The following is a 14,878-nucleotide window of genomic DNA, read 5'->3' as shown; positions in this document are numbered from 1 at the left end:
AAATTATACAGGCAAATGGCCTAGTTACTCCAACAAATAAATGGTAAGTAAAAAGAGATAAAAAAGAACGTAAAAATTAAAAAACTTAAATGATATCACCAACAGCAATATCCAGATTTTATTTGGATTTGATTCAAACTGTTAAAATTTTTTTCTGATATATTGCCTTGGGCAAGGGAAACAAAAGAAAAAATAAATAAATGGGACTACATCAAACCAAAAAATTTTGCACAGCAAAGAAAATCTTCAACAAAATGAAAAGAACCCCCTGAATGGGAGAACATATTCGGCAATGATACATCTGATAAAGGGTTAATATCCAAAATACCCAAGAAACTCATACAACTTAACACAAAAAAACAAACAATCCAATTAATAAATGAGCAAAAGACCTGAATAGACACTTCTCCAAAGAGGGCATACAGATGGCCAACAGACAAATGAAAACATGCTCAATGTCACTAATCATCAGAGAAATGCAAATAAAATCCACAATGAGATATCCCCATCACACCTGTCAGAATGGCTATCACCAATAAATCAACAAACAAGTGTTGGCAAGGATGTGGAGAAAGGGGAACCTCGTGTACTGTTGGTGGGAATGCAGATTGGTGTAGTCGCTAAGGAAAGCAGTATGGAGTTAGCTCAAAATTTAAAAATGAAACTGCCTTATGACCCAGCAATTCCAGTTCTGGGCATATATCTGAAGAAACCCAGCACACTAAGTTAAAAGAATATATGCACCCCTATGTTCACTGCAGCATTATTTACAACAGCCAAGATTTGGAAGCAGCCCAAGTATCCATCAGCTGATGAGTGAATAAAACAGCTGTAACATTTACACAATGGAATACTATTTGGCCATAAAAAAGGAAGGAAATCTTATCCTTTGTGACAGCATGGATGAACCTGCAGAGCATTATGCTAAGTGAAATAAGGCAGCCAGAGAAAGACAAATACCATATGATTTCACTCATATGGGGAATCTAAAGAACAAAATCAACTAACAAAATAGAAACAGAGGCATTGATACATGGAATAGACTTGACAGCTGTCAGAGGGGAGGAGAGTTTGGGGCCGAGTGAAAAAGGTGAAGGGATCAAGCAAAAAAAAAACAACAACAACAACAACAAACAAACACCTGAAAATAACTGGTTTAGCAAGCAATATATGTATTATTCTATAATAAAAATCCTATTTTTTATCAAGATACCCAAAATTGCCCCTAAGACAATCAATCTACCTCTCCTTCTCCCCTCCCCCCCCTCAGATGTATACTCACCACTTTCCATCTTTCTTTGACCAGGATTCCAACACTGAGGATATCTGGCTGCTCTCCTCCTCCACTCATTGCAATTCAATGATATGATAGAAAGGCTACACAGGCATCCAGCTCCCAAGGGTGGTTTCCATTTAACCTAAAACAAAAGAAATAGCATATCAAGGCTAATTAATTAACACAAACATTTCAGCAGCACAAAGTAGCACTACTAATGCTATACATTAATTCTGTTGTTTGTTGGAAAGGGGGAGAACCCACAAACTCAGTTCCAAAATCTGTTCAGTGCATATTTTTAAAAACTATTTATCTTTCCATTACAGATACCAGTGAAATAGCTAGACATTACAAAAACATTACACTACAACAGAGAGACATAACTTGCAAATAGCTGAGATTGCAAGACTATAGAGAAAGCATGGTGTCAATAGCAATTGACCCAGACAGAACACTATCCTAAGCACAACATATTGCTAAAGAAAAAGCTAAAGTAACTACTTTACAACAGCTTATAATTAAACTAGAGGCCCAGTGCACGAATTCATGCACATTGAAAGGAAATTAATTAGAAACAATATTTTAATATTGCTATTTGCCCTTTCTCTATAACAGAAGTGTCAAACAAATTCACGATTGACAACAACAGATGGAAACACATGTGTGCAATTGGCGCCAGTGAGAGCTTTATATATATAGATAAACTTGCTTAATTAGACCTGCTTTCTGATGTAGCTAAACTTTTTCCAGCCCAGTGAAGCACCCCAACTTCTCTTTCAGGTAATTGTCAGCAACACAGCAGTAAATATCAACACGAAGCAGATTGTTATTGTAGATCACGCAGGGAGAACAAAGGGTGAAATATTTAACTGTAGCAGTGTTAGACTATAATCTGCACAGTGAGAAAACCTGAAATCATTTTCAAAGTCCACCATTTCTTACTTCTTTTCAGTCAGGTCAAGTTTCTAAACTTTCTAAATCTCCATTTTCTGGCTAATGAAAATAGGATTCTACCAAGTCTCCTATCTACCTACTCCAGGACTTCTGTGAGGATCAAATGAGATGAGGCACAGGAAAACGCTTCACAGACATTTGGTTAAAGTGTAAAATGTTTGCACCTGGCTATAAAGCAAGTCGTGTTCTTGGGCTGAAGAAACTCCAAGGAGGCTAGTCGCTAGGGAGAGGAAGCTGGGCGTTGCTACATGATGTCATTACCCATCGCCCACAGCGACTGTTTCTGCGCTGGGCTGTGGGCCACATTTTGCACCATGGGGTCTCAGCAGCGTTGGCTGCGATTTGGTGGGCTATCGCTCCGTTATGGTGGCAGGGCCTGTGTCCCACTTGGGGGAAGCCAAGTGTTGCTTTGTCGGTGCCAGGTCCACAGTGCCATTTCTTTGTAACTGGCCAGTGCGCATCACAGCAGCTCATGCATTGAGCGTCTGCCCCCTGGTGGTCAGTGCACCTCAGAGTGACCAGTCGGACAGTCAGAGAGACACTAGCATATTAGCCTTTTATATATATATAGATAGATAGGTTGTAAGTCAGAGCTTATCATCATCAGAACTAATAAAATTTTAATGTTACATAATGCACTTAAAATGCATAGGAAATAAACATGAGCCACAGAAAAAGGCTGTTTATCAAACCCAATATACTGATATTGTAAGGAAAAGAGAATAACAACATGAACAGCCCACCTATAGAAAATGAAGAAACAGCAGAAAAACATGGCCTAAAGGAGATGAGAACTGTGACCTAAGATTACGGAACAAATTAAATATAAAAAAGAAGCTTTAAGACAACATACATCATAATTAGAAAATTAAGAGCGCTAGGCAACAGGAAGACATGAAAGGAAACCTGAGTGAACACCGAAAAGGATAAAAAATGAAATAAAAATGACAACTCAGCTAGAAAAGACATGAGAGAAGATACCATACAATAAGGGAGAAAAAGGAGAAAAATGAAAAACACACACACATTTTTAAACAATTAAAAGTGATAAGTAAAAGGCAAAGTAAATATAAAATACATCTTATAGACTGCCCACCCCAAATCAAAGCTATAAATTAAAACAAATACTAGCCACTATAATTCAAGAAAATTTTCTAGAAATAAAAAAGCCTAAATCTGTATGTTGAAATGGTATACCATATACCTTAGAAAACAACTCAGAAGCTCAACACCAAGACACAGCCTAATAAATCTACTGAATTTTAAAGGGGGGTGGGGGGAAATCATCAGGCATCGTGCAAAAAGTACAAATTACTTATAATGGAAAGAAAATTAAGACTGATGACAGACAGTGGCGCACATAGCTTATATTAGTAGACAACAGAATTATATATTTAAATACCCAAGGAAATAAAATGTGAGCTAAGGATGTTCTATCCTGCCAAACTAACCTTCAAGGCTAAAAAAAATAAACAATTATGAACACACAGAACTAAAAAATTATTGTTCCAGGAAATGCCCCTAGGAATAAACTACATAAAAAGTATCAGACAAAAAATTATGGTAAAAGATTTGGCATTAAGACGATTGGCCTGAAAAGGCCTAAAAGCAATGATAACTCAGTAGCAATGAGCACCTGTGCCTCTAAATTGTAAACTCTAAGTGTCCTTTCCCACTAAAATAAAATCAATGGAAACACACGTGTGCAATTTCTCCTTGGAGAAATGGCTTATTCCAGGTTTGGCACAGAAAACTGTACACAAACTAAATATAAGACATCTTGTCAAATGAGAAAGCAAAAATGTTAACGATACTACCGCAAGCAAATTAAAAGGCAATCAGAGACAACTGAAAGGATTCTCATTTGCCAAGGATGAAACAATCAGAACATATACAAGAATGCAATGACAGGAAAACATAAAAAATATAAACATCCATAAGTTCACAGTGATACTCAAGAAAGAAAAAAGAAGAAAATTCCTCTTTGGTCAACTTTGGAGGTTGCTAGGATATAACCATTCTGAAAATTGGAAAATAAGTAGAAAGAATCAAGCATTCATCCTACCTTTCTGATATGAACAGTATTTCTGGAAAACCAAAGAGATGATGAGGGCAGCTTATTCCCTAGAGAATAATCATGGCTAATAAAAGCAGAAGAAATGATTGAATTAGAAAATCACCTAGAATTAAGAAATCCAGCCCTGGTCAGGGCATGTACAGGAGGCAACCAATCGCTGTTTCCCCTTCCTCTCTCTTCCTCTCTCTAAATGTCAATTTAAAAACAAAAAGAAAATCAAGTGTCTTCCCATACATCAAAAGGTTACTGGTTCCATTCCGAGTCAGGGCAAATAGGTATACCTTGTGGGTTCGATCCCCAGTTGGGGCATGTACAGGAGGCAACCAATTGATGTTTCTCTTGCACACTGATGTTTCTCTCTCCCTCCCTCTCTTTCTCAAATCAATAAAAACATACTCAGTGAGGATTTTTTTAAAATTGTTTTAAAGAATTCCAATCCCTGGTTAAATAATGAATCTAGGCAATGACCATCAATGGCTGCTAAAATCATAAGGTAAAAAAGGTGGATGGGCCGAAACCGGTTTGGCTCAGTGGATAGAGCGTCAGCCTGCGGACTGAAAGGTCCCAGGTTCGATTCCGGTCAAGGGCATGTACCTTGGTTGCGGGCACGTCCCCAGTAGGGGGTGTGCAGGAGGCAGCTGATCGATGTTTCTCTCTCATCGATGTTTCTAACTCTCTATCCCTCTCCCTTCCTCTCTGTAAAAAATCAATAAAATATATTTTTTAAAAAATATATTAAAAAAAAAAAAGGTGGATGGGGAACTTGAATAGAGAAGGATCAAGTTGAACCCATCGATTAATCTTAACTTCACTAAAAAGCAGGAAATGGATACGATGCAACAAAATTTTCCTGATATGAGGCAACAAACTTTTCTTAGTACCACTCTTTTGTTGTTGTTAATCCTCACCCAACGATATTTTTTCCATTGATTTTCAGAGACAGTGGAAGGGATGGGGAGAGACAGAAAGAGAGAAACATGGATGTGAGAGAGACACATTGATTCGCTGCCTCCAACACTCAGGATTGAGCCTACAACGGAAGTATGTGCCTTTGACCAGAATCGAACCTGGGATCCTTCAGTCCTGGGCTGACGCTCTCACCACTGAGCCAAACTGACTAGGCTCAGTACCACTCTTAAAGTCCCCACCAACAGAAAACAAAAAAACAACATAAATCTAATCAAACATCTAGATTTACTTATCACGTTACAAAATAAGAGGACCAGGAGCACATGTTAAATTCAACATGAGGATACAATGAGCTAAATGCATAATGTTGGGTATCCTAAAGGACAGTAAGACCATTTTTCCAACAAATAAATGGCATAGAAAATAAAATAGTTTGTATTACACATCACAAGAAACAAGATATATATAAACCTAAGGCAACAACTAGAAAGAAATAGAAAACTATTTTTAAAGTATTAAAACGAAAAAGCACTTTCAACCCAGAATTCCTTATCCAGGGAAAATCCCCTAAGCATATTCTCAGATAAAGAAAAATTAAGATTATGTGTTGTCAGCAGAGCTTCTGGGAAATAATTATCAAAGAAATTTCTTCTGAAAAAGGGAAGAAAGGGAAACTTACAAAAACAGGAATGAAGGAAGAACAACAGAAACCTAGGCAAATATAACAGACTAATCTCTTATATTCTTTAAAATATGCTTGACAGCCGAAACCGGTTTGGCTCAGTGGATAGAGCATCGGCCTGCGGACTGAAGGGTCCCGGGTTCGATTCCGGTCAAGGGCATGTACCTTGGTTGCGGGCACATCCCCAGTGGGGGGTGTGCAGGAGGCAGCTGATCGATGTTTCTCTCTCATCGATGTTTCTAGCTCTCTATCCCTCTCCCTTCCTCTCTGTAAAATATCAATAAAATACATTTAAAAAAAAAAAATAAAATAAAAATAAAATATGCTTGACAGTTAAGAACAAAAGCTATAACACTGTCTGAATTTTCAATGTACACAGATATAATTCATAAGACTACTACAACAAAAAGGTGAAATGTTAGAAAGATCTATATGATGGTGATTGCATTCCCCTTGGAGAGGTAATATAATAATTCTAGTAGACTTTGAAAAATTAGATAGGTATAAAAATTAGATAGAGCAACCACTTAAAAAGAAACTATACAATAAGACATAGTGAAAAGCAAAAACAAATGAAATAAAGTAGAACATGTTAAGCTAGCCATGGCCCAGTGGCTCAGTTGGTTGGAACATTGTTCCGTGCACCAAAAGGTTGTAGGTTCAATTCCCGGTCAGGACACATACCTAGGGGCACGTACAGGAGGCAACTGGTAGATGTTTCTTTCTCATATTAAGGTTTCTCTCTTTCTCTCTCTCTCTTTCTCTCCTCCCTCCCCATCCTCTCTCTCTAAAATCAATAAAAATAGCCCGACTGGCGTGGCTCATTGGTTGAGCGTCAATCTATGAACCAGGAGATCATGGTTCTATTCCCAGTCAGGGCATATGCCCAGGTTACGGGCTCGATCTCCAGTGTGGGGCATGCAGAAGGCAGCTGATAAATGATTCTCTCTCATCATTGATGTTTCTATCTTTCTCCCTCTCCCTTCCTCTCTGAAAAATCAATAAAAATAAATAAATAAATAAAAAATAACATCCTAGCACCAATAAAAACCTGAAAGTTTTTCTCCTAAGATCAGGAACCAGACAAGGAAGCCCACTATCACCACTTTTATTTAACATAGTATTGAAAGTCCTGCCCATAGCAATCAGACAAGAAAAAGAAAAAACATCCAAATTAGACAGAAAGAAATAAACCTGTACTAGTAATAGTAACATGATACTCTATATAGAAAGCTAAAGACCACCAAAAAACTAATAAATTCAGTAAAGCTGTAAAATACAAAAGTAAAATCTATGGTGTTTCTGTACACTAAAAACGAGTTATTGGAAAGAGAAATTAAGAAAATCCCATTTTCAAAGTGCATCAAAAAGAATACCTAGGATTACATTTAACCAAGGAGGAGAAAGACCTGTACTCTGAACACTATAAGACACTGATGAAATAAAATTAAAGACACAAATAAATAGGATAGTGTGCTCATGGATTGGAATAACTAACAGTGTTAAAATATCCATTCTACCTAAAGCAATTTATAGAGTGAAAGCAATCCCTATCAAAATACCAATGGTATTTTTCTCAGTACTACAACAGATAATCCTAAAATATACATGACAACACAAAAGACCCTAGATAATCAAAGCAATCTTGAGAAAGAACAACAAAGTTAGAGGTGTCATGCTTCCTGATTTCAAACTATATTACAAAGCTATAGTAATCAAAGCAGTATAGTACTGACACAAAAACAGACACATAGGTCAATAGAACTAAACAGAAATCCCAAAAATTAACCCACAATTATATGGCCAATTATTCTATGACAAAGGAAGCAGGAATAGACAATGGGGAAAAGATAGTCACTTCAATAAATGGTGTTGGGGAAACTGGACATATACATGCAAAAAAAATAATAAAGCTGGACCACCTTCTTACAACATATACAAAAATAAACTCAAAATGGATTAAAGACTTAAATATAAAACCTGAAACCATAAAACTCCTACAAGCAAACATAGGCAGTAAACTCTCTGACATCAGTCATAGCAATATTTTTTGGGATATGTCTCCTCAACAAGAACAGCAAAAGCAAAAATAAACCAATGGGACTACATCAAACTATAAAGCTTTTGCACAATGAATGAAACCATCAACAAAACGAAATAGGAACCTACTGTATGGAGGAAGATATTTGCAAATGATATATCCCACAAGGGATTAATATCCAAAATATATAAAGAGCTCATACAATTCAACATTTAAAAAAAAAAACTGAATAGACGTTTCTCCAAAGACATGTAAATGGCCAACAGACACATGAAAGGATGCCTAACATAACTAATCTCAGGGAAATGCGAATCAAACCACAAAGAGATAATATCTCACACCTGCCAAATGGCTATTATAAAAAAAAAAAAAAGACATATAAATGTTTTCGAGAAAAGGGAACCATCATGTACTATTGGTGGGTTGTACTGGTGCAGTCACCATGGAAAACAGTATGGAGGTTGCTCAAAAAATTAAAAATAGACCTGCCATACAAACCAGCAATTCCACCTTTGGACATTTATCCAAAGAAAACAAAAATACTGGTTCAAAAAGACATATGCATTCTTATGTTCACTACAGCATTATCTACAATAGCCAAGATATGAAAGTTATAAATAGATAAATAGATAAAGAAGATCTGGGGTATGTGTGTACGTATTCACTTCATGGCTGAGTAATATTCCATTGTAAATATACACTGAGTGGCCAGATTATTATGATCTCTGAATGCATAATAACCTGGCCACTCAGTGTATTTGTATCTCAAATGGGTACCAAAAGTATTCTAGACTTTTGCTGGAGATCAACCACCTATTTGCCCTGAGCTTTCTATCAGCCAGTGCAAAGGGGAAAACTGATCAGGTGCATGATTTATAGTATCTTTGATATCAAATAAATGAGGTGCTCAAGAGAAGTACATTGAGTGGCCAGATTATTATGCGTTCAGAGATCATAATAATCTGGTCACTCAGTGTATAAAACTAGAGGCCCAGAGCACGAATTTGTGCATGGGTGGGGTCCAGCCGGCCGGCCCCAATCGGGGCCCATCGGGCCGGGCCAGCCAGGGGCAGGGGACATGGAAGGTTGGCTGGCCAGCCACGCCCCCCGGTCAAACTCCCGGTCGAACTCCTGGTCGAGGGTACAATTTGCATATTAGCCTTTTATTATATAGGATAATATTCCATTATTATAGAAATAAAATATTACTCAAATGTATATAATGGAATATTACTCAAATAAGATATATAGCAGAATATTACTGAACCATAAAAAATGAAATCTTGCCATTTGAGACAACATGAATGAACCTAAAGAGTATCATACTAAGTGAAATAAATCTGACCAAGAAAGACAAATGACAGATGATGTTATTTATATGTGGAATCTTAAAAACAAAACGAACAGAACAAAATAAAAATGAATTCATGGATACAGAGAACAAATTGATGGTTGCCAGAGAGAAGGGTGGCAGGAGGAAAGGTGAAAAAAGAAAAAAAAATATTTGGAGGTACAAAGTTCCAGTTATAAAATAAATAAATCACCAAAATGTAATGTACAACAATGGGAATATAATCAATAACACTATAATAACTATACAGTGACAAATGGTTACTAGACTTATAGTGATCACTGTGTAAGGTATATAGGTGTTGAGTCACTATGTTATACATCTGAAACAAATCTGATGTTGTATGTCAACTTTAATAAATAATGAATAAATATATAAATGATCTAAATGCACTCCTGAAAAGACAGAGATTTTCAAGATAAATATGATTGCCACAATAAATTCACTTCAAAATTAATGATGTATGTAGGGTAAAAGTAAAGAGATCCCCACTTCTGCTCTTTACTCTCTAAACTACGGTCCCCTGGCGTGGCCTGCGAGGATCAGGCCAAAACCGGCAGTCCAACGCTGCCTACTGCTCCTGGTCATCCCAGCACCGCTGCACCAGCCGCAGGCTCGCGCCCAGTCTGTCCCAATCGGGAGAGGCTCGTGCTGCAGCAACAACACTCACCAGCTGTCAGACCTGCCTCTGGTGCATGACACAGCTGAGCGATGCTCCTGCGGCGAGAGTGCACTGACCACCAGGGGGTAGCTCCTGCATTGAGCATCTGCCCCCCCCCCCCCCCGACGGGCTGGTCATCCGGTGGTCAAAATCACTTAGGCTTTTATATATACAGGTAAGATAGTAATTTAATCCTGACACATCCACATGCATCAGCAAAATGTTGGTGACATATTTGTAGTCTGCAGAACAGATTAATTTACAGTTGATTTTGCTTTGAAGCAGACAAAATGTAACTTCATATTAAGGCAGCATTAAGTACTGTATAGAAATACATCATTCACTTTAAACTCATCCAAATATAATTTATCAGTTTTCAGAATTTCCAGCACAGAACTTCCTAAAAAGAGAGCCATTGTTCAATTACAGATCAGTGTGGGTAACAAAGTGAAATTTAGAAGAAGTTATTTATTTGACATTTAACTCTTTATTAAATCTTTAAATTTTTGCCTCAGTATATACTGCCTTTTTATTATACAAAATGTCCATCCCAAATTTCAGGTGAATGTATAAACAAAATGTAGTACATACAATTCAATATTTCAAAAAGGAAGGAAATTCTTACATATGTTACAACATTAATGAACTTTGAAGACATTAGGCTCAGTGAAATAAGCCAATCACAAAAGGTAAAACATATGATTCCATTTATTATAGGTACCTAGATTAGTTAAATTCTTATGGATAGAAAGAAGTTTCTGTCTGGTGGTTACCAGGGACTGAGAGGAGGAGGAAATAGTATTTAATAGGCAATTAGGGTATGGAGTTTCATTTGGGGAACATTAAAACATTTTGGAGATGGATGGTAGTGATGGTTGCACAATGATGTGAATGTATGCCACTAAATTGTACACTTAAAATAGTAAACCTTATGCATATTTTTAACAAAGCAAAAAAAATTCAAATTTTAAATAGGACTACTAGGTACCCCTCAGATAGATAGATAGATAGATAGATAGATAGATAGATAGATAGATAGATACACACACACACATACATACATACACACACACACACACACACCCCGTATATTTTAAGAGGACAAATCCATTTTGTTTTTTTACTTTTCAATAAGCTTAAATCCTTGAGGGATACAGCATTACATGCATTCTGTGTCCAATGGCCTTAACAGTAAGGTTGCTTTGGAATTTTAGCATGAACCATGCCACTGTTTCCATGAGCACGAGTTTCCACAGATTACTCTGGTTTTGTGTCACCAGGAGTCACTGTGTTGTTCTTTGTTTTGTATACATAAGCACATCTCTTGCCTAGATAGAACTGTTTCATTTCGAGCTTAGACATCTTCAATTTTAAGAAGAGTTGTGTGCTCCCTCTGGTTCTAGAGATCCCACTCATAGCCAGCAAAAATGGCCTTGGACATATGTATTTGTCATTATAGAAGTCCTGTTCCTAGCAGGCCTCCACAGGCTCCAAGATCTATCTCACTTTAAATTACCAGTGGGAAGATCATGGAACAAAGTGGTATCTGGATAAAATCCTTCAGAACACTTAAGTAAATAAATGAAAAAAAATACAGCTGTTCCAATTAGGAAATAAACTCTAGTGAAAAAAGCCCAGAATGCTTTAAGCTACCAAGGTGTACTAGACTTTTTTTTAAATATATTTTTATTGATTGATGAGGGAAAGAGAGATAGAAACATCAATGATGAGAGAGAATCATTGATTGGCTGCCTCCTGCACACCCCCTACTTGTGATCGAGCCCGCAACCTAGGCATGTGCCCTTGACCAGAATTGAACCTGGGACCCTTCAGTCCGCAGGCCAACACTCTATCCACTGAGCCAAACCAGCTAGGGCTGTACCAGACTTCTAAAATGGCTCCCCATGAACCCCATCTTGTGCTGCTGATCCTCTCCCCTTGAATGTGGGTGGATCTAGTGACTTGCTTCTAATGTTAGAATACAGCAAGTGATAGGATGTCACTTCCCAGATGTACTATAGAAGACTGTGACATCTACCTTGCTCACATTCTCTTTTTTTGACTCTTCCTAGTTGCTTGATCTTCTGATGAAGCGAGCTGCCAAGGAAAGGCCACACGGCAAAGAACTGAGGGCAGCCTCTGCTAGCAGTATTGATTCCACTTTTAATAGGTACCAACATCTAGCAGGGAACCGAGGCCCTCCGTCCAACCACCCACAAGGAATTGAATCAATCTAACAATCATCAGTTAGCTTAAAAATGGATCCTTCCCCAGTTGAGCCTTATGATGACTACAGTCTACCTTTATTGCAGCCTGCGACTGCCCCTGAAACAGACTATCTAGATGAGTCAAATCTTGCCCCACAGACACTGTGAAATTAAGAAATGTTGTTTTAGCCAAAACCGGTTTGGCTCAGTGGATAGAGCGTCGGCCTGTGGACTCAAGGGTCCCAGGTTCAATTCCGGTCAAGGGCATGTACCTTGGTTGCGGGCACATCCCCAGTAGGAGGTGTGCAAGAGGCAGCTGATCGATGTTTCTCTCTCATCGATGTTTCTAACTCTCTATCTCTCTCCCTTCCTCTCTGTAAAAAATCAATAAAATATATTAAAAAAAAAAAAAGAAATGTTGTTTTAAAACACAAGTTTTTGGTAGTAATTTGTTCTGCAGTTATTCAGCAATAGATAACTAATACACTACCAGTCTTCATTGGTATGGGGCAACAGTATCTCAAACTTGTACCTGAAGCACAGATTCTTTTTGATTCCATATCACAAATTATATCTGAAAAATTAATGTAATTTGGCTATATGCTGTCAAATAATTACGTAGGACTCATTTTTTTCAGTAATGCTAATAACTTAAAATCAATCTATTTTGGTGTAAAAATCGAGATACTAAAAGAGAAGAATTAAATAAATTCCTTGGAAATATCATCAATGACCTAAAATAAGGAGTAAAGAGCATGCTAATGAATTCAGACAATGATGCTAAATCTGGAAGTGTTGACAAAACAGAACCAAAGAAGATCAAAATATGGACAGAACATACTAAATGGATATTCAACTTGTAAAATAACATGTGGTGAAAATCATTTAAAACATTTGGTAAGTAGAAAAAGATTGAGAAGGAGTAGCTGGCAAATTAATAAGTAAACAAGGACAATCCATGAAGATGAAGACCATATCATAATCATTATAATCTTTACCAAGATAAAAATTTATGAACTTTGCATTTTATCAAATAGATAGATATTTGGTGAAGTTAATCAGCTGAAAATGAAACATCAAACTGTACATAATTTAAAAGTCATATAGATGCACATATACAAATGTAACAAAAAAGATGAGAGAAAAATTAGAAATAAACAGAGAATGAAACTAAGAATAAGAAGTGTAAAAGGCAAATGGATAAAAAAAATCGTATAAGAATTCCAAAAACATAAACCAAAGTAAACCCCACTTAATGAAGAGAACCCCCTACAAGAGTATTATTTGAGAAAATAATGTAACACTGCAGTGTGCTTACTGTCTCTAACTCCAAGGAATCCCCCACAAAATACATATTAACACCTGACTACCTAGACTCAAATCCTGGCTGTGTAACCTAGAACCCATTACTTAATGTCTCTCTGCCTCAACTTCCTCATCTATAAAAAAAAAGGGGGGGGGATAAGAACAGTGGCTATCTAAGGATTGAAAGTGATAATGTAGGACAGCAGTCACCAACCTTTCAGACCTCATGGACCACCAGTGGTCCACGGACCACCAGTTGGCAACCCGCTGATGTAGGATATTTGAAAAGTGTTTATCATAGTGCCTACCACATTGTCTATCCTCAATAAATGGTAGTTCCCCATTTTGCATGCTTTTTAAGCAATAGAAGGGAAAACAGTCACATTTACAGACAGTCTAAAACAGTCCCTGTATTGCCTGAGTGTTGATAAAAGGAAATTATCATGTTTGCATGAAGGCCTAGCAATTAAACCTATTATACAACTACTATAGGCCCAATGCACAAACATCGTGCAAGAGTAGGCCTTCCTTCCCCCAGCTGCCAGCACTGGCTTCCCTCCGGCACCCGGACCCGGGCTGGCTTCTCTCAGGCCACCCACAGGCACCAGGGACCCGGGCTGGCTTCCCTTGGGCCGCCTGCAGGCACCCGGGACCTGGGCTGGCTTCCCTCCGGCCCCGGCTTCATCAGGAAGGACGTCTGGTCTAATTAGCATATATTATAGACTAGAGGCCCAGTGTACGAATTCATGCACGGGTGGGGTCCGACTGGTCCGCCTGGGGCCTATTGGGGCTGGGCCTGTGGGGCTGGGAGAGAGGAATGTGAGAGGTTGGCTGGCCAGCCCTGCCCCCAATTGGGGGAAGGAGGGGCGATCAGGGCCGGGGCCGGCTGGAGGGAGGGGCCGATTGGGGCCCCAATCCAGCCGGTTGGCCGCGGCAGTGCGCATCATAACAACCAGTCATCCCAGTCGTTCTGTCGTTCTGGTTGCTTGGCTTTCATATATATAGATTATTTATCAAATTTATATAAAAATGTTTCTGTTAGCAAGAGAAAAATTACAACTGTAATTACAAATTAAGTTATAGCAAGTTAATAGAAAAATTAGCTGATCAAAAAGGAAATAAAAATAAACCAATGCCACCTACTATTTCTAGATTGGAAAAAGTATAAATTAGATCCCAAATGTGTTTGATTTTAAGCAAATTCTCAGTACCCACTTACATAAAGGGAGGAAGCATTATCATAGTGAATATCAAAGAAATTCTTTAAAAATAAAAAATTAGACTCTCATACACTGTTGGTAGGAATGTACTTTGGAGAATAGTTCTGTATTATAAAGTAGAGCTGAACATATGCTCACCCTGTGACCTAGTAACTCTTTTCCTAGGTATATATCCTACAAACACTCTTCTCTCAT

The 14,878-nt window shown here is 37.8% G+C and overlaps 1 protein-coding gene across 3 annotated transcripts in view; it reads right to left on the bottom strand.

The window, feature by feature from the left end:
• The window catches only part of TTBK2 (tau tubulin kinase 2), a 164,055-nt gene that overhangs the window by 136,011 nt on the left and 13,166 nt on the right, over window positions 1–14,878 (bottom strand). For all 3 annotated transcript variants that reach the window (XM_080674760.1, XM_080674759.1, XM_080674761.1), the window contains exon 2: window positions 1,283–1,418. In XM_080674760.1, the coding sequence (XP_080530886.1) occupies window positions 1,283–1,351 (69 nt within the window). In that variant the 5' untranslated portion in view covers window positions 1,352–1,418. The remainder of the gene's footprint in view (window positions 1–1,282; window positions 1,419–14,878) is intronic.

This window comes from Plecotus auritus, assembly GCF_963455305.1.
Source record: "Plecotus auritus genome assembly, chromosome: 1".
Classification (NCBI taxonomy): Eukaryota; Metazoa; Chordata; class Mammalia; order Chiroptera; family Vespertilionidae; genus Plecotus; species Plecotus auritus.
The sequence above is the reverse complement of the archived record's forward strand: the minus strand, read 5'-3'. Positions and strand labels throughout refer to the sequence as shown.